The sequence below is a fragment of the Pelophylax lessonae genome, assembly GCF_965119305.1.
Source record: "Pelophylax lessonae genome assembly, chromosome: 6".
NCBI classification, from domain to species: domain Eukaryota; kingdom Metazoa; phylum Chordata; class Amphibia; order Anura; family Ranidae; genus Pelophylax; species Pelophylax lessonae.
In genome coordinates, this window is record NC_138773.1 from 279,616,308 (window position 1) to 279,636,226 (window position 19,919).

Sequence of the window (19,919 nt, forward strand, 5' to 3'; positions counted from 1 at the left end):
TATTTTGTAAAAGCCTATTGATTGTACCAGTGTAATTATTGGATAAACTATTTTCTTTTAGCACAGTGACAATGCTTTTATTTCAACAGTGAAATCCCTGAAGTATTGTCATACTTACTACTGCTGTGGCTGCTTGGTTGTTGGCACCATTGATAACTCCAACAGTGAACAGCCACACCAATTCTGCCCACAGTAGTTTTAAATTGCCAGCATTGCTCTATCTAGGAGCTTAGGAAAACAATGTAAAGGTTTGATATTTCCTAGTGGGGGTGCAAGGGAAGCTGCTTTCCAGCTGCATTTACTATTTGTTTTAGGAAATTCGACATGTCATCTTAATCAATGTCCACTGATCATTGTAAGAGAGAACAAAAAAAAAAAAAATATATATATATATATATATATATATATATATATATATATATATATATATATACAGTATCAGAACAAAAGGGAGTTCACCCCTCACATTTTTGTAAGTATTTTATTATAATTTTCATGTGACAACACTGAAGAAAATACACTTTGCTACAATGTAAAGTAGTGAGTGTACAGCTTGTATAACAGTGTAAATTTGCTGCCCCCTCAAAATAACTCGACACACAGCCATTATTGTCTAAACCGATGGCGACAAAAGTGAGTACACCCCTAAGTGAAAATGTCCAAATTGGGTCCAATTAGCCATTTTCCCTCCTCGGTGTTATGTGACTCCTTAGTGTTACAAGGTCTCAGGTGTGAATGGGGAGCAGGTGTGGTAAATTTGATGTTATCGCTCTCACTTTCTCATACTGGTCACTGGAAGTTCTACATGGCACCTCATGCCAAAGAACTCTCAGAGGATCTAAAATAAGAATTGTTGCTCTACATAAAGATGGCCTAGGCTATAAGAAGATTGCCAAGACCCTGAAACTGAGCTGCAGCACGGTGGCAAAGACCATACAGCGGTTTAACGGGACAGGTTCCACTCCAAAAAGATCTTACCATGGTCAACCAAAGAAGTTAAGTGCACCTGCTCAGCATCATATCCAGGGGTTGTCTTTGGGAGTGCTACCAGCATTGCTGCAGAGGTTGAAGGGGTCAGCCTGTCAGTGCTCAGACCATACGCCACACACTGCATCAAATTGGTCTGCATAGCTGTCATCCCAGAAGGAAGCCTCTTCTAAAGATGATGTACAAGAGAGCCCGCAAACTGTTGACCAAAGACAAGAAGTCTAAGGACATGGATTACCGGAACCATGTCCTGTGGTCTGATGAGATCAAGGTAAATGTATTTGGTTCAGATGGTGTCAAGCGTGTTTGGCGGCAAACAGGTAAGGAGTACAAAGACAAGTGTGTCTTCCCTACAGTCAAGCATGGTGGTGGAAGTTTCATGGTTTGGGGCTGCATGAGTGCTGCCAGCACTGGGGAGCTACAGTTATTGAGGGAATAAATAATGCCAACATGTACTGTGACATACTGAAGCAGAGCATGATCCCCTCCCTTGGGAGACTGGGCCACAGGGCAGTATTCCAACATGATAACGACCCCAAACAAACCTCCAAGATGACCACTACCTTGCTAAAGAAGCTGAGGGTAAAGGTGATGGACTGGCCAAGCATGTCTCCAGACCTAAACCCTATTGAGCATCTGTGGGGCATCCTCAAATGGAAGGTGGAGGAGCGCAAGATCTCTAACATCCACCAGCTCTGTGATGTCATCATGGAGGAGTAGAAGAGGACTCCAGTGGCAACCTGTGAACTCCATGCCCAAGAGGGTTAAGGCAGTGCTGGAAAATAATGGTGGCCACACAAGATATTGACACTTTGGGTCTAATTTGGACATTTCCACTTAGGGGTGTACTCATTTTTGTTGCCAGCAGTTTCGACATTAATGGCTGTGTGCTGAGGTATTTTTAGGGGACAACAAATTTGCACTGTTATACAAGTCATACACTCACTACTTTACATTGTAGCAAAGTGTCATCTCTTTAGTGTTGTCACATGAAAAGATATAATACAATATTTACAAAAATTTGAGGAGTGTACTCACTTTTGTGAGATACTGTATATATATATATATATATATATATATACACACACACATATATATATATATATATATATATATATATATATATATATATATATATATATATATATATACTGTACATACCATACCAATTTCACATGATCATTACACTTTTCCCTGCTTACTCTTATGAACCTATTTTCGCAAATCCATGTTTTCAGCTTTCTGAATTATACATATAGTGGTATGATTTTTCCATGATAGTAATTCAGTACATGGATTTGGGTTTATGTAATAAGGTGATCAAAAAAGCAATGCACAAAGTGACCCATAGTAACCAAGCAAAGTACAGCTTATTGTAGCTGTGTGAGTGAAATATAAATATGGCTACTCTCTTTTGGTTAGTGTCCTTTTCCTTATTAGATAAGCCTATCTGAGGATAAAGAATACATTTTGATCAATTCTTCTCTCTTCTTCTACAGTACAAGTACCGCGAGTCCTTTGAAAAGACAAAGTCCAAATTCAAGTACACATCAGATACTCCTCTGCTCAATCACTTCAAGTATGCTACTGAACTGGCAAATGAGGTGAGGTGACCACTGCCTTAAGGGTGATGAATGATGATATCTGAGGATCTAGTTTAATCCAGATTTAGGTTAATCATAAAAGGCCCAGTGCTACTGGATCAGAATTATGTAGAGTTAGCTGGCATTCAGTATAAAAAAATTATAAAGAAGATGTCTTATGGAAACTAAGAAAAGGAAGGAATATTTATTATCATACAGCTTTAAACTGTGTTTCATTCCAACTTAAACTGGTTTCACACCAGCACAGCATTTCATGTGTCCACTGCTATATGCTGTGTAAGAGCAGTGAGGGGTAGTATGATGTACAACTCTTTTAACATTGTTTACTTTTTAATTTTTTTGTACCTTTTTTGAAGTATCAAAAATAACACTTTGTTAAATTCTCTGCATTGCAGCGGGTTGCTACACACTGTGCTGATATGTGGTGCCATGCCACGTGCTTCGATAAAATAATGCCTTCATCATTTCATTGCAGTTCACACTAATGCAGTGCATTGGTGTGTATTACAACTATCGAAAGCAAGGCTGTTTGCTTTGTCTTTGCATTGTGTATGTGTTGGGCAGTGCTGCCTGACGCAGCACAATGGTAGTGGTGTGAACCCAGGCTTAGGTAACCTGTGGATTTTCATGCCCTGCCAATCCCTAGGCACAACTGCCTCCACACTATTGTACAGCTGACATGGTGTAGCTTACTAGCTATTTTAAGACTGCAAATCAAAATTATTCCTTACATGAAATCTATATAAATACTACGGCCAATTCACTAAGCAGAAAATTTCTGTACGCCCAAAACAACTAAACAACTTTTAGTTTAAGAGAAATTTGAAAAAAATACAAACTATCACCTTATTATTACAACATTATTGCCTAAAGACTTTAAAACGTCTCCCAAATGCACAAGAGCATTTCATTAACAGAGAGAGAAATCCAATGATTCATCACAAAAAATGTTGATGAAAATTACAATATAATAATATTAATATCATACAACAATATGCATCATAATGGATATTCCCACGGACATTTTTTCTGTATCGAACAACATATAACTTATGGCTATGAAAATCAATACCTTTAGAGTTCCAGTTAGTTGCAACTGGCTACTGCATACCTCTCCTCTTTAGTTTTGGTTTCTAAATAAGCCATACAATGTATCTACTAATAGGCACATTTTGAATGGTGGACAATTTTTTTTTCAGAGCAGTGTTTAAAAACACAGAGTACAGATTATGGTAAGATATTGTAGAAAGAATCTAATCAGACTTGGTGACAGTACTGTAAATAGCTTTAATCCTTACCTAATTGTGCAACGTTTAATTATTATTATATGAAATATGACCAGGAAGATTTATGAATTGTTTTTATGGCTAGACCAGTTATATATAGTGTTTGCTTAAGCTGGCGGCACTTGTTACAATAAAAAAAAAGAAGTGCACTTTTTAGGGCATTAGTCTTATCTGTTTTATTTTTGTATAGTTAGTAAGTATTATTCATTTGTTATTGTATAATTGTGTTTAACTCCTCTGCTTTTTTTTCCAGATTTAAGAATACTTGTATTATTGTACCTTTCCTATAATATGTCAATTGCTTACCAACATTTTTATTTTTCTCTATTGCCATTCTGACCTACGTATACCATTTTTATCTCCATGATTTAATTTATCCAAAGCCAACTTTTGACTTTGTTTACAAATTACATTGTGTTTTATTAAGCTATAACCTCCCTGTACTGTTTTGAGCAGAAATTATACAAAGCTGCCCATGAGAAGGAGAAAACACACTACAGTGTTGTTGTGGATGACCCCCGACACCTTCTGGCTAAAACTGCCAGTGAACAGATCAGCCAGGTAACAAGGTTGCCCATTGCCAGTTAATGCAGGCTGGTGGCCTGTCTGTTCTTCGTCTATGTGGGGTGTCATCAGGAAGATACGTCTTTCTCTTGGTTCCAGTGTTCTTGCCACTCAACTGATCCTCCATGTTTGAGTGCGCCTATAAAAAAAAAATACTTTCTGTACTTGGAATTTTCATGGCAAAAAAAGTTTTTATGATTCTAGGTAATGGGATTCAGATGAAAACAGAATATGAGGAGAGATACAATATACTTTTTTGTAATCATTTTAATTTACCACAAGTGACCACATAAATTGTTCTAAAATCTTTCAAAGTTTTTAAGCTCTTGAGCTGTACATATTTGCCCCTGCTATGATGTCTCGTTTGCTATCCCATAATGATATGGGAATCCTTTATTTTGTGTTAGATGTAATTTGTAAAATAAAAAGTGTATATAGATTGTAAAAAAAAAAAAAAAAAAAACAGAATTAAAAACTGATAATCTTTTTTTTTTTTTATTTCTATTATTGACTAAAACCATTATAGTCTCCCATTACAATTATTACAATCTGATAATGTGAAATGTTTCCAAACATTTTAAAAATATAATGCAGACTGCAATGTGTTGAATGGATTTTAATTATAAATGCTAGATTACCTTTAAAGAAATCTTTATTTGCCATGGCTTTCTATAGTACAAAGTGTTTTTCTCTGCCTAAATCCCTGCACATGCATTTAGAGGGATCTAGTGCTGTCTTACATGTCATCAGTGTTCTTCGTTGGTCTTTGCATGAACAGAAAAAGTACAAATCTACTGCCAAGATGCTGCGCGAACATGGCTGCAATGAAATTCAGAGGCCAGAAATGTTGAGGGCCCTTTACAACACGAACATGTGGAGTCAGGTAATCCCAAAGATAAAACTCTGCACAGACCATATACCCTTGCTACATAACACACCTGAGCTTTTCAGAGATTTAACACTGCCTTTATGCACAATTATGCAACACTGCCCACTAACCAGTGACAAACCACTAGCCTAAAAGCCTAATACCAAACTTTAGGCAAATGAGAATGACAAATAAAATCTTTTTCACAGGAGTGTAGTTAGAATTATACTTGAAAACGTGATTGCAAATGTAATGATTTTCCTTCTTATTGCTAAAGCTAGTTGGTTTTGGATAGAGTAGGGATATATTAGAACTTCTGTCAAACTCCTCTTAATGTCTCTGGTCCATTTAGGTAGATTCACTCTCTCTATTTGTCCTGGTGGCATTGTCACCAAGACAAAACTTGACAGGAAGTCAACAACTTTAGGATTGTCAAAAGAACAAGAGTTTAGGGTAAATCATCCAATGGGATTCCTTTTCCAGTGATATCTATCTAAGGCCCCCTTCAGACAGAGCCAAATCCATCAAAGGGATCCACCTGCTCAGCGGGGGATCTCTCCACTGAGCAGGCAGATGACTGGTCCGTGTCTGCTCTGCATATCACACTGCACAACACAGCCTACTGTTCTCTATTGGGCGGTCAGATGGAAACAGACTGCCTGTCCGTTTCCATCCAACTGTCATCTGATCCAATTTGCCAGACAGATGGGCAATAGATCCCCATCTGTCTGTCTTTAGCAGACTGGATCAGATCAGGTGTCGGAGGGTGTCAGCCGACACATGTCCACTGATATCTACCGCTCCATGGAGAAAAATAGGTGGTCTGATCGGGACCGTCTGAAAAACAGACAGGTGATCTTGATTGGTCCAATGATGTGAAAGGGGTCTAACAGATGAATTTCCTTACTTTATAGAGATACACACCTCCTTTTAGGCATTTGTCTCCATATATCTGTAAGCTGTATTTGAGATATAAGTCATTATATGGCCCTTGTTCCTCAGAGAACCACCGGAAAAGAATCCATCTACATCAGCTGAAATACAAAATTTTAGCTACATCCAAGGCAAAGTAATCTACCTCCCTAGAGCTTCATTACCCAATAGTTATGAGGAAGTGTAGCCTGCCAGTAAACACTTCTAAATGTATTTCATAGCATTTTTTTAATGCAATTTATTTTAAGGAAAACTCATTTTTTGACCCTACATTGTGGCAAGGGTCTACACAGAACTCCGATTATGATAAATTGAATCGAGGTGCTGACTCTAGCACAGTTGCAGCATTTACTTGAAAGTATATGTAGATCACGGAAAGCTTTCACTTGTTGCCAATACTTGATGTGTATATTAAATATCCCAACTGAAGCTCTGAAATATGTATTTCTGTTCTATTCTACCCTCGATGCAAGAATAAAGTCTTAGAATAATATATGCAGTATAGAGAGGGGTCATGTCTGGCTGATAATGTCACCAGTTTTATAATGAACAATTGAGAATAATCTCCCTGCAATCAATGGATAATCCATGTGACGCGTAACCAGCCCACTTACAGCAACCGTATACCAAGCAATTTTCTGAGCACGGGTTCTGTTCAACAGATAATTAACAACAACCCTAACACAATGATTCACACATCCAGATAAGTACAACAGTGTCACTAAGGAAATTTCCCCAGGCAGAAATGAGCCTGCACCACTACAATGAAATAATCAATTCCCGGTCTAGATGGGATGGAGGCTATCACTGCAGACTCACTGGAGATAGAATACCATTTATTTAATAACAGATTACTGCAGGCGAGATTGTCTGTCACATTGCTGTTTTAGAGTTGCATGTTGTCTGTGTGAAGTCACGACTAATGATTTTGTGTCTTGATGTGAATAGTAATATATGTGTTGTTATTGCTGTATGTATTTGAGCTTTGAATTGCATGGTTGTGATGAAAAAAATGATTCATTTTGTAAACTGAACTTGTCACATTGGGCAAACATACTTCAAAATAGTTCTCTAGGCACATCACTGCTGTTCATATTTAAAGCCCTCTGCTGCTGAGCTGTCCTCTAAATCCGCAGCTTTAATGCAGCATGAGGCAAACACATAACCTGTACCACAGCAGAGCTGACAATGAATTAACAGTTTACCTTCTCTAATCTCTACCAACAGATAAGTGTATGTAGGCTCATACACATGCCAACCTTATAAATACACAACACATAATTTCAAATCACAGCTAACAGTACAAATCCACATAGTCTAGCACCTCATGTTTCAGTATTGCATATTTAAAAAAAAAATCTATTTCTCTTAAGTGATATTAGGATGATTTGCAACTTTACTGTCAATAGTATTTGGTTTTGTATAAAAACTTCTGAAAGAAATACAAGCCTATCTTTACTATGCTATTGGTTGATCAGTATTTCACTGCTCACATCGATCTACTTTCCTAATAAATAAGAAAATGTGATTGCAAGTGGTAAGTGGTGGTATGTATATACAGTATATGTATATGTATATATATATATATATATATATATATATATATATATATATATATTCATATGATGTATATATATTATTTTTAGTGGTAATCTGTAGAACTAGACTTCTGCTGATTAGTTACAAAATAACTGATACGTTTAAGTGTCTTCTTTAGAACTTTTGGCATTGTTTGCAAATCGTCAATAAACTGGAGAATATGGATTTTTTTTAAAAGTGGGCATGAGTAAGATCAGCTATAATTTTTTAATTATACACCCGATAAACATGAATAAACATTTAAGATTTCTGCTGCAGCTGTCTATCTTTTTTGTGTTACTAGTGGAAGTACAAAGAGCTCTATGAGAAGGGGAAGGACAAATACACATCTGTGATGGACACACCAGAGAACAACCGAGCTCAAAGAGCTGGAAAGCAGATCAGTGAAGTAAGTTTGGTTGCAGAGTTTGCGCTGTCTTGTTCTAAACTTAAAATGGAAATATGCTCTCCCATTATGAACAAATACTGCAGCACTAAAAGTAATTGTAAAGGTATTTTTTTTTTTAAACAATAACAAACATGTCTCTACTTACCTGCTCTGTGCAATGGAATTGCACAGAGCGGCCATGCACCTCCTCTTTTCGGGTCCCCCATCGGAGCTCCAGGCCCCTCCCCTCTGTCTAGTGCCCGAATGGGAAGCCGCTTCCCATGGGGGCACTTGTGCATGCTTGCATCTGAGCCCTGCTGTTGCGTCCTTTGACACAGAAACGGGACTCGCCCCCCCCGCTCCCTCGTTACCGGCTTTGGTTGACAGCACTGGGAGCCAATGGCTTCCGGTGCCTCAGCAAATCCAGCAAGACCTGGAAGTGAGGTGAGAGAAGAGCTACAGATGTGCATGGCACTGGATCGAATGGGGGCTCAGGTAAGTAAAAGGGGGGGGGGGGTTAGGGGGGATGCTGACACCTAAACATTTTTTACTTTAATGCAAGGAATGCAATAGGGTAACAAATGTTTAGGCTTTACAACCACTTTATTTATAACAGCTTCTAGTTTTCTCTTAGTCCTCATACAAAGTCCCCAAAAATACCTGTAGAATCTACCAGTGAAGTTCACCTAATGCAGCTTCATGTTATAGTGGGGCAATGATGCTGCACTGCTCCTAAATTCATAGCAGAGTTTCCACTCTCATGTAGGCTGTGCCTGCTGGAACTATAGTGGGAGGTGAAAATGTTGTCTTCACGTGCTGTGCTGATTCACAAGCCTGGTCAATCAAAACCTAGCCACATCTAGTCCTTCAGCTTTCTTTCTGGATTCACAGCACTACCTCTGTTGCTGAAACCTTCCCACTTTTCCAAGAGTTGCAGCTTCTAAGAAAAGCATGTGACACACAAATGAGCTAGATTTTGGCTCAGTCAGTGAGGTTAACTTTTTTTTTTTTTCGTTTACATTATGAGGCTTGTGCTTTACATAATAACTGGATTTGGTTATTGTTTACAGTGACATATAGAAGCCTTTGGGTGTACTTTAGCTCATGGCCATTTAAAGTGGAACTAAACTCATCATACTAACCAGATCTCCAACAGTTCAATGCATGAGTGAGAGGTCCCTTGGTGATGCTAGCATTTTCTCCCTGGCTTTTATTCAGGTGTCAGTATTCAGTTGTCCTGATTGGCCAATGCAGGATGTCATGACTTCTGCACATACAGGGTCTGCGTCAGCGATGTAAACTGAGCAGTGCTTGCAAAATCCATATACATGTCACAGAAGACTGTGAGCAGGCAGATAGGTAATTTTAAAGTAAAGGAGACATTGTATTATGTCTCTTCTGCAATAAATAATATGCCCATTTGTAAGCTTTGTAATTTTGACTTTAGTTCCACTATAAGTAGGCTCTGAACAAGAGGGCATTAATGGTTTTTATAGCAAGCATTCGCAGGGTACATTTACAGCTGGTGACCTTCTATTATGCTATTTTGTTTAGCTAATTCATTTAGGCTCTCTCCCACCTAAAAGATTTCCTTCTGACTTTCTTTTTGTATTTAGGTTTCTTTTGTTTTTCAGTATTTAAAAAACCATGATACAAACAGTAGAGTGCTGTAAGCTATCCTAGATCAATTTTAAATATCTTCTATTGCCTCTACCAGAGCTAAATGGGCACACTCCCTTTATAGAAGTGCTGTCATTGCAGTTCTGTGACCTGACAGCTTTAAGTGACAAGGTGAACTCTTTAACCCCACTCATTTAAGTAAAATGTGACAGGATTTCTTTGACCCCACCAATGATAACATTGGGCTCCTGTGACCCCCACCCCTTTTATCAAGTGCTAGCTTTGGATCTTTGTGAACACATCATTATGTCATTGCTAAAACTGAAGCTCCATAACCAAACCATCTACTACCACTGGACCTCTATGACTCCCAATACCCCTATGCAAATACGTAGAACAAAACTCAATAACCCTAACTTTGTAAATTTTAAAATTAGTGTCTAAGCTATTAATATACAGTACTCCAGCTCTTTCCAGTTATGCTATGAGACAGTAAGCTTGGTATTAGCAACACTAAAAAGTGACTTACTAAGGGAGGATAAACAAAGGAGCAAAGAAGAACTTTAGACCAAGAAAAAATGAAATTCTATGGTGGTTTATACTCTTTTTTTAACTTTTTTATTTACTTGAAGATGGATACAATTTCTGTCTGAATTTCTAAAGTATGTTTCTTACATTTGCAGATCATCTACAAAATGGATTGGAACAAGGTTAAGGCCAAATCCTACACCACAATCCATGATACCCCAGCACTGTTACACGCACGAAAAGTAAAGGACAAGATCAGCGAGGTGTGTATATGTACTTAGTTATCATAAAGCTAAAAGTTCTGTAGACATAAGTAACCTGCACAATAAACAAGTCAAAAAAGATACAAGTCTTAAAAAACACAATCACCTTTAGTTATTTTAGCAGTTAAGGAGAGTAATTTTATGATTGACTTGTCATTTTCTGTGGAGGAGCAACATCAGTGGTCTTGACATGAACATTTAGTGTAAAGTCTAATTAAAGAATGAGGAATATTATTTATAAAATTATTATCGATATATTTATTATTTTGTATCATAATTTCTAGTAATGTTCTTCTGTACAATTATTATGATGCAGCATTACCAGCATGATGTGGGATTTAGGCTGAAACATGTGGTGAAGACCATTGCTTTGTAGCAGCCCAGGGACTTGCCTGGTTAAGGATTCTAAATCATATTATATAAAGTGATGATATTAATGTATGTGTTCATATTTAAAGCTGAAATACAAAGAACTGTATGAGAAGAGCAGAGGACACTGTACCATGGTGGCAGATGCTCTCCCTATCAAGACAGCCAAAGATGCCTACAAATCCATCAGCAATGTAAGGTTTTACTTCTCTCTCCCCACCCTTCCTCTCTCTGTCTAACTCTTCCATTCCTCCCTCTACTACTTTTTCTCACCTACTTAAAAATGGAACATCAGACAAAAGTATTTCTCTAGTTTTTGATAACGTAATGTAACGTTTGAATTCCTGCCAGTAATTACTGCTGCCAAGAGGAGAGCTCTCTTCAATGCAGGCCATACAGTGACAATTAAGGTTTGGCCATGAGATTAATTTCCTTTTCTCTTGTGTATATTCCTACAAAGAATCCTATAGAGATCTGACATAATAATACTGTTGTCACTGACCCTTTAATGGATTCTTCATAGGAATGTATTGAGAATGCTTTGGTGGAAGAATAAACATGATAAACCTGGTTTGGCACATCAGGACCAAATGAGAGTAGATGTGTCTAAAACTAAGGAATGTCAAGTAATGTTTTGCTTTACTCCCCTTTCTTTTAGCTCTGCTTTTTTCCTTTTTTTACCCTCCCTCTTTGCTACCTCCTCTACCTAGGGGAGGAGAATTTGCCTGGGCAAGTACAAATAATATATGATTGCTTGGTGCCATGAGTGGAAATACTTCTTCATTCAGATCTCTGTCATAGCTAGGCCTGCAGTCAGTAACAGCTTCTGGACATTATATAGTGCCCTTCTCACTGTTCAAACTTGCAGTTGTCCAGCATCTACTTTCTTAGCAGCTCTGCAATGTCAACCAAGTAAAACTGTGAAATGTGTTATGCTTGATTGTTAAAGAAAGCAGAGTGACAGGTGATCACAGCATAGTAATTTATGTAGTGAGCCAATATCATCAATACAGAGCAGCAGCCATCTTGATCAGCTAATAAAGAACATTGCAATCAATTCACTAAAGGATATAGCATGTGATATTTGGGTCACGTGACACACTTTTTTCCAAAAACGGCATGTGATATTGAAAATATCAATTCACTATCCCCTTATGCGGTATTTACCTCAAAAGCAAAAACACTTGGTAAATACTGCATAAAACAGTGGTCCAGGCATGTGATATTTAAGGAATGTATGAAATTTGTTTGGTAAGGTGATGCCACACCTCAATGAGCAGGGCATAGAAGTGTTTAAAACAAAATAGACATTTGATTTCAGAAATTACAGAAAATAAATGGGTGGAGATATGTTCCTCCCATTTCATGGTATCACCAATAGATAATAATAAAATGACACAACTGTATATAATAACACCAGATATATCTTAACCCTACTTGATTATATAAAATGGGTAGAAGGTCGAAGTCATAAAGCTTGCAATGTCATCAGGATGAGGCGAATTTCTGCCCCTTGATCTGGTCATGTAGAGTGGTAATGGCTTATTGAAGCCAAGTAATAAAAAAAATGATCAGAAATAATAAAAAGACTGGTACCATGTACTCCAAAAGTATGTTTGTTGGGGGGGTTGAATGATGAAGAATGGTCAGGAAATGTAAAGATCTTTTTGTAAAAAACACCTTTTTAGGCTGGAAAACAGATTGCCAAGAGGTGGATACAACTCCCTCTATGAAAGAATGGATGAATACAGTTAACCGTAAAATATCATATGAAAAAAAATTATGTTTGAAAGTAGGGGAACTCCGCAGAAGTATAAAAACATTTGGAGTAAAAATAAGGGTGATAGAAGGGGAGGAACCGAAAGATATGATTAACATATATATGAGTTAAAAAAACTAAATAAGAAAAGTAATAGGCAGGATGATACTAACTGGGATGCTTGGAGTGTGAGGTAGATTAAATGTATGGAATAATTAATGTTGTAACCTGTAAGAGAAATGTGTTTTTTATTTATTATGTATTTTTTGATATGTAGTAAAGAGTATTTAAAAAAAAAAAAAAAGCAACTATTGTTCAACAGGATGTAGGACATTGGGCTATTGGGCTTTTCCTCCAGTCTCTCCGCCATTGCTCCATCTTCTGCAAGGTCCCTCAGAGGTGTCCATCAGAAAAGAAGTAAAGCCCGCTGCATATGACATAATTAAATTAAATCGGTTTCACAAGATAGATTCCACACATTTCGAAGCAATAATGCGTGCCTTATTTTACAAGCATTTTTTGATTTATGGCAAGAAATTTTTGGAAAAATGCTATGCACTATTTTACTGCTAATATTAAAGTGATAAATACAGTTTCATGAATTGAGCCTATTCTCATTTATAATTAATCCTATAGAAACCGACTTTTTAAAAAAACTGCGTTTCCTAACAATACCTCCCTTTTCACAATGGACATCAGTCACTCCAGGACACTTTTTGTAGTGCTTTTTTGTTAGCCTATAGGAAACTACTCATACCATGAAAGTTGTTATTGGTTGTGTGTACTTTCCAGGCCAAAAATCCAGTCTAACCGACTTTTTCTTTCTTTTACTCTTTCTCCTTGATCCTTAACTATATGTCCTTCTATCTCTTTCCTTCTTTCTTCTTCTGAACCTCCTCTTTAACACATCTCTGAACTTTTGCTGCTAATGATGATAATATATTCCTAGTTTTATTACCAAAGTTTCTTTTGTTAAACAGCTGGATTATAAGAGGAAGTATGAGGCCACCAAGGCTCAATGGCAGTGGACTTATGATATGCCAGACTCCCTGCGGAATGCAAAGTCTTCTCTACAGCAGAGTGATGTAAGTGACTTAGCATGCATCGTGACACACATTCACTAGTCTGTATTGGTACGTCAGTGGTCCATAGGCATGTACGTCGCTACACAATTGTAAGACAAATATCTGTCTCTGTCTTAGCCCTTAGACTGATAATAACAAAGCAAAATTGTGATCTTGTACAATCTTTATTGCATACTAGCATACCTTAGCATAATTAACTGAAGGCTATTTGGATCTAAAGTGGTAATGTAACAATAAGCCCTGTACAATTGCATACAATCTTCAGTTCTGTCTGAAGAAGGGGCTTTTTGAGGCTGCCAATGGTTTCATCCTTTATCTAAAATTATACTGGACTATCTGGTGTGGTGCTTTAATCTCCAATTGATTTCGGCACAAGTCAAGGAGGTTGTGGATGTTTTTTGACGCAGAGAAGCTGCTAGCCAAAAATCCAGACCCCCTGTCCAAATACCACCACAAATTCCTATACTATTGGGAAAAACCTAGGGTCCAAGTGCCAATATTTCTGTTTTCCTTCTTGAAACATCATAGCTACTAACAGTTTGGGATGAGCACAGACACTGCAAGACTCATGACTCCCATCAATTTTAATGCAGGGTGATTATTTACAACAAATTATTATGGTTGTATGGTATGGAAAATCAGCTAATATGAATAAGTCACCCTTCCAACTTCATAAGATGGCATGACAATTAATAGTAGGTTATATTTAGAGATAAAAACAACTGAATTACTAACTTATCAAATATTGTTTAATTGGAATCTCTTCCTTAATTTGCTATATTTTCACTTTTTCACTTTTTCTATTAAACTTTCTATTAAACTTGATTTTTCATTTCAGTATGAATACAAACTGGACAGGGAATTCCTGAGGGGATGCAAGCTGTCTGTTACAGATGACAAAAACACTGTCCTGGCCCTGAAGAATAATGAAATGAATAGCAATGTGAGTTTTGCTTCACTGCAAAAGACATCTGTTACATTTTCAAGAACATTGTAAAGAAAGTACATAGTTGGGACTCTATAAAGCTTTTTAAACTGTAGTGATATGACTATCTGAGTCATTGCTGAAGACACCTTGCTGCTGTAAAAATATGTTGAGCAACATAGCATCAAGCATTAAGAAAACCTGTCTAAGTTTCTAGAACTCAGTGTTAACCGTCTATCAGGCTTGATGGTCCATCAGAAATAAAAATGAATTGCACATTATTTATCATTGATCAAGTTTTTGCAGATGGAATAAAGCCATGGGCTTATAGTAGATATTTTGCTTTGCTTGCAGGTGAAATACAAGACAAAGTATGATAGAGGAACGTACCAAGGAGAATTTGGAATTGTTCCAGATACACCACAGATCATCCATGCTAAATCTGTCAGTGCTCTTGTATCTGAGGTAGGTTTTGCTATGGGGTTATGGTGGAAGGGTGTTTTATTGAGCTATTCACTAAAGGTCTTTTCACAATAGCACAATCTACCTACCAATATTTTGTCCATCCTCCTTCCAGTGCTTTTCCATATTATTATTAAAACATATGCAAAATGTACTTTCTAGCTCTCTACTTGGTTAAAAGATGTCATCTTTCTACGTGCATACTATTAATTTACAGTATTAGTGCTCTAGGACCCTTTTTAGGATGTGTCACCTAAAATGGTCTAATGATTTGGGGGTCTTTAAAGTGATAGTAAAAGCTTTCTTTTATTTATTTTTTTAATAACAAACAGCTGTATACTTACCTGCTCTGTGCAATGGAATTACAAAGAGCCTGCCCGAACCTCCTCTTTTCAAGTCCCCCGCCAGCACTCCTGGCTCCTCCTCTTCTTCAAGTGCTCTCATAGCAAGCCGCTTGCTATGGGGGCACTCATGCGGGTTTGATCCCGAACCACGCTACATGTGTCCATAGACACAGACAGTGTGGCTTGGCCCCGCCCCCTGCTCTCTAATCAAATAATTTGACTGACAGCATCAGCAGCCAATGACTCCTGTCCTGTGAGAGCTGGGAGAGAAGACAGAGCAGACGGGAACAAAGCTGGATCAAGTGAGGTAAATATAGGGGGGTGAAGGGGCAGATACTGATGCCTAAATACGTTTCACAATAATGCAGAGAATGGATTAAGCCCTTCATGCATAGTGGTCACTACAGTGGACAGCTATTTAAAAACTGTTTTCTTGTATATGCATGGTTTCTGATTGTATAGTTGCATATCACCCATTACAATGGATGCTAGTGTGTTACCCCATACTCTGCCACCTACGAGAAAGCCTTGCTTTGTGCACTGGTCCAAATCATTTCATGGAGGGGGGATTATAATGTGGGGTTCATTTTCAGGGGTTGGGCTTGGCCCCTTAGTTCCAGTGAAGGGAACTAAGACAGCTAAGACATTTTGGACACTTTCATGCTCCCAACTTTGTGAGAACAGTTTGGAGATGGCCCCTTCCTGTTCCAACATGACTGCACACCAGTGCTCAAAGCAAGGTCCATAAAGACAAGGATGAGTGAGTTTGGGGTAGAGGAACTTGACTGGCTTGCACAGAGTCCTGACCTCAACCCAATAAAACACCTTTGGGATAAATTTGCGTGCAGACTGCGAGCCAGGTCTTCTCTCCAAAATCCCTGACCTTACAAATGTGCTTCTGGAAGAATGTTCAAATATTCCCATAGATACACTCCTAAACATTTTAGACAGCCTTCCCAGAAGAGTTAAAGCTGTTATAGCTGCAAAGGGTGTGCCAACTCAATATTGAACCCATATGGACTAAGATTGGGATGCCATTACAGTTCATGTGCATGTAAAGGCAGGCATCCAAATATTTTTGGTAATATAGTGTAGCATATATATCCCTTTCAAATGCATGAATAATAGATCCATGTGAGTAAAAAAATATTATCAGAATCTTCCATCGCAAAATATAAAGTGCCAAATCCAAAATGCAGTGTAGCATCCATTTTTATGCAAATGATAATGAATAGTGAAAAAAACACATAAAGTGAAAAAGTGGGTATATACAGTATTTTACAAAAGTGAGTACACCCCTCACATTATTTTATTATAACTTTTCATGTGACAACACTGAAGAAATTACACTTTGCTACAATGTAAAATAGTGAGTGTACAGCTTGTATAACAGTGACAATTTGCTGTCCCCTCAAAATAACACAACACACAGACATTAATGTCTAAACTGCTGGCAACAAAAGTGAGTACACCTCTAAGTGAAAATGTCCAAATTGGGCCCAATTAGCCATTTTCCCTCCCCAGTGTCATGTGACTCGTTAGTGTTACAAGGTCCCAGGTGTGAATGGGGAGCAACTGTGTTAAATTTGGTGTTATCGCTTTCACTTTCTCATACTGGTCACTGGAAGTTCTACATGGCACCTCATGCCAAAGAACTCTCTGAGGATCGAAAGAAAAGACTAGGCTATAGGCTAGGCTATAAGAAGTTTGCCAAGATCCTGAAACTGAGCTGCACCCAGGTGGCCAAGACCATACAGCAGTTTAACAAGACAGGTTCCACTCAGAACAGGCCTCGCCATGGTTGACCAAAGAAGTTGAGTGCACATGCTCAGCACCATATCCAGAGGTTGTCTTTGGGAAATAGACATATGAATGCTGCCAGTATTGCTGCAGAGGTTGAAGGGGTGGGGGGTCAGCCTGTCAGTGCTCAGACCATACGCTGACACTGCATTAAATTGGTCTGCATGGCTGTCCTCCCAGAAGGAAGCCTCTTCTAAAGATGATGCACAAGAAAGCCCGCAAACAGTTTGCGGAAAACAAGCAGACTAAGGATATGGATTACTGGAACCATGTCCTGTGGTCTGATGAGACCATGAGACCAAGATAAACGTATTTGATTCAGATGGTGTCAAGCGTGTGTGGTGGCAACCAGGTGAGGAGTACAAAGACAAGTGTGTCTTGTCTACAGTCAAGCATGGTGGTGGGAGTGGTATAGTCTGGGGCTGCATTAGCGCTGCCGGCACTGGGGAGCTACAGTTCATCGAGGGAACCATGAATGACAACATGTACTGTGACATACTGAAGCAGAGCATGATCCCCTCTATTCGGAGACTGGGCCGCAGGGCAGTATTCTGACATGATAACGGCCCCAAACACACCTCCAAGACGACCACTGCCTTGCTAAAAAAGCTGAGGGTAAAGGTGATGGACTGGCCAAGCATATCTCCAGACCTAAACACTATTGAGCATCTGTGGGTCATCCTTAAACAGAAGGTGGAGGAGTGCAAGGTCTCTAACATCCACCAGCTCTGTGATGTCATCATGGAGGAGTGGAGGAAGACTCTAGTAGCAACCTGTGACACTCTGGTGAACTCCATGCCCAAGAGGGTTAAGGCAGTGCTGGAAAATAATGATGGCCACACAAAATATTGACACTTTGGGCCCAGTTTGCACATTTTCACTTAGAGGTGTACTCACTTTTGTTGCCAGCGATTTAGACATTATTGGTTGTGTTTTGAGTTATTTTGAGGGGAAAGCAAATTTACACTTCTATACAAGCTATACACTCACTACTTTACATTGTAGCAAAGTGTCATTTATTTAGTGGTGTCACATAAAAAGATATAATAAAATATTTACAAAAATCACCTCCTTTTTCTTCCCCCTCAATAAAAAAATGAAACGTGCATCAGTGAATATTCTAAATAAATCATCACAACAGAGTGATTCTTCCACCTTCCAAACAGGCTTCTTACCTCAAATTTTGACCTATTGAAATAAGGTCAATATGCGCCTTGCCCTTTAAAGGGCTTTGTCTCCAAGCACACTTTCATCTGTGTCTTTCTCCACATATGAACACGTTTCCTCCAAAAGTAGCTTAAAGGAACAAAAAGAACCTCATTGCACAATACTGTATATCAGCTTACCAGATCAATTTATTAAAACTAAGGGTTATATCTCACTCACAAAATGAGTGGATGTGTGATGTCCTTGGAAAATGAGTGTTAAAAAAAATAAAGTTATATTTATTCTTTTTATGCCCAAAGAGTAATAAAAACAAAGGGGAAAAATTCCTGACTGTGACTTTCATAATTCATGCATGACAGGGTTAAGGTAAAAAAATGTTTAGGCTTTAGAATCACCAGCTAATGGTTAGAAAACCTTTGATGTACCAACATATAGAACTGAAACTTTAAACTTAAACTTAGTCATGCTGTAACCTAATGTAAAATTGTGGTTTGCAGTTAAAAAATTAACAATCTATATAATCAGCTTTATAAAACTAGTTTTTCTTATAAGCACACAAAATACTTACATACCAATATACCTATCAACATATTAAATGTATTACATATAACTAACCTTTTTGTAACATTAAAAAATTTTTGGGGTAAAAACAGAGTTGAAAAAAAAAGATCAAAATTAAAGATGATGAGCAATTATTAAAATACGTCCTGCAGGTAGAAGAGAGAAGTAAAAATGGTAGGGAATAAAGAAATATCACTTGAAAATGAAACCTGTAAAACTTTTTTTTTTAGAACAAATACAAAGCAGAAGGGAAGAAGCAGCTGCCACATGGTTCATTTACCACTCTCCCTGAGACCCGTGATACAGCTCACGTCAAAGAAGTGACTAAGATTGTTAGCGAGGTGAGTGTTGTGTACTACATCAGATTCCATTCAACCCTGCACAAGACAGCTAGATATGATCTTGAGAACACATTTCATAGTTACATAGTCAGGTTGAAAAAATACACAAATCCATCTAGTTTACCCAACATAAATGGGGGAAGGGGGTTGGGGGTAATTATTTTATGATCCCCCAGGAGGTAGTCAGATATTCCCTTAATCAACAATCCATGGTGTTGTTTACCTATAAATATTAATATCATGTTACATTTTGTGTTTTTAGGAATGCATCCAGCCCTTTTTAAAACAATCTTCTGAGCTGGCCAGAACTAGTTCTTGAGTGAGCTATGCCCCATTGTCACAGCTCTTACTGTGAAGAAGCCTTTCCCTATGTGGAGGCTAAATCTCTTTTCCTCTAGACGTAAAGAGTGCCCCTTGTCCTCCCCCCTTGTAATGACCTGAAAGTAAATAACTTTACTAAGGATTCTCTATATGTACCACCTATGTA

At 38.0% G+C, this 19,919-nt stretch overlaps 1 protein-coding gene across 1 annotated transcript in view; it reads left to right on the forward strand.

Annotated features, from left to right (window-relative positions):
• NEB (nebulin) overlaps nt 1–19,919 on the forward strand; it is a 284,716-nt gene that overhangs the window by 204,423 nt on the left and 60,374 nt on the right. Inside the window, exons 110-118 of the mRNA XM_082261121.1 lie at nt 2,487–2,591; nt 4,334–4,438; nt 8,125–8,229; nt 10,512–10,619; nt 11,078–11,182; nt 13,728–13,832; nt 14,671–14,775; nt 15,112–15,222; nt 19,322–19,432. Of these exons, the coding sequence (XP_082117247.1) occupies nt 2,487–2,591; nt 4,334–4,438; nt 8,125–8,229; nt 10,512–10,619; nt 11,078–11,182; nt 13,728–13,832; nt 14,671–14,775; nt 15,112–15,222; nt 19,322–19,432 (960 nt within the window). The remainder of the gene's footprint in view (nt 1–2,486; nt 2,592–4,333; nt 4,439–8,124; nt 8,230–10,511; nt 10,620–11,077; nt 11,183–13,727; nt 13,833–14,670; nt 14,776–15,111; nt 15,223–19,321; nt 19,433–19,919) is intronic.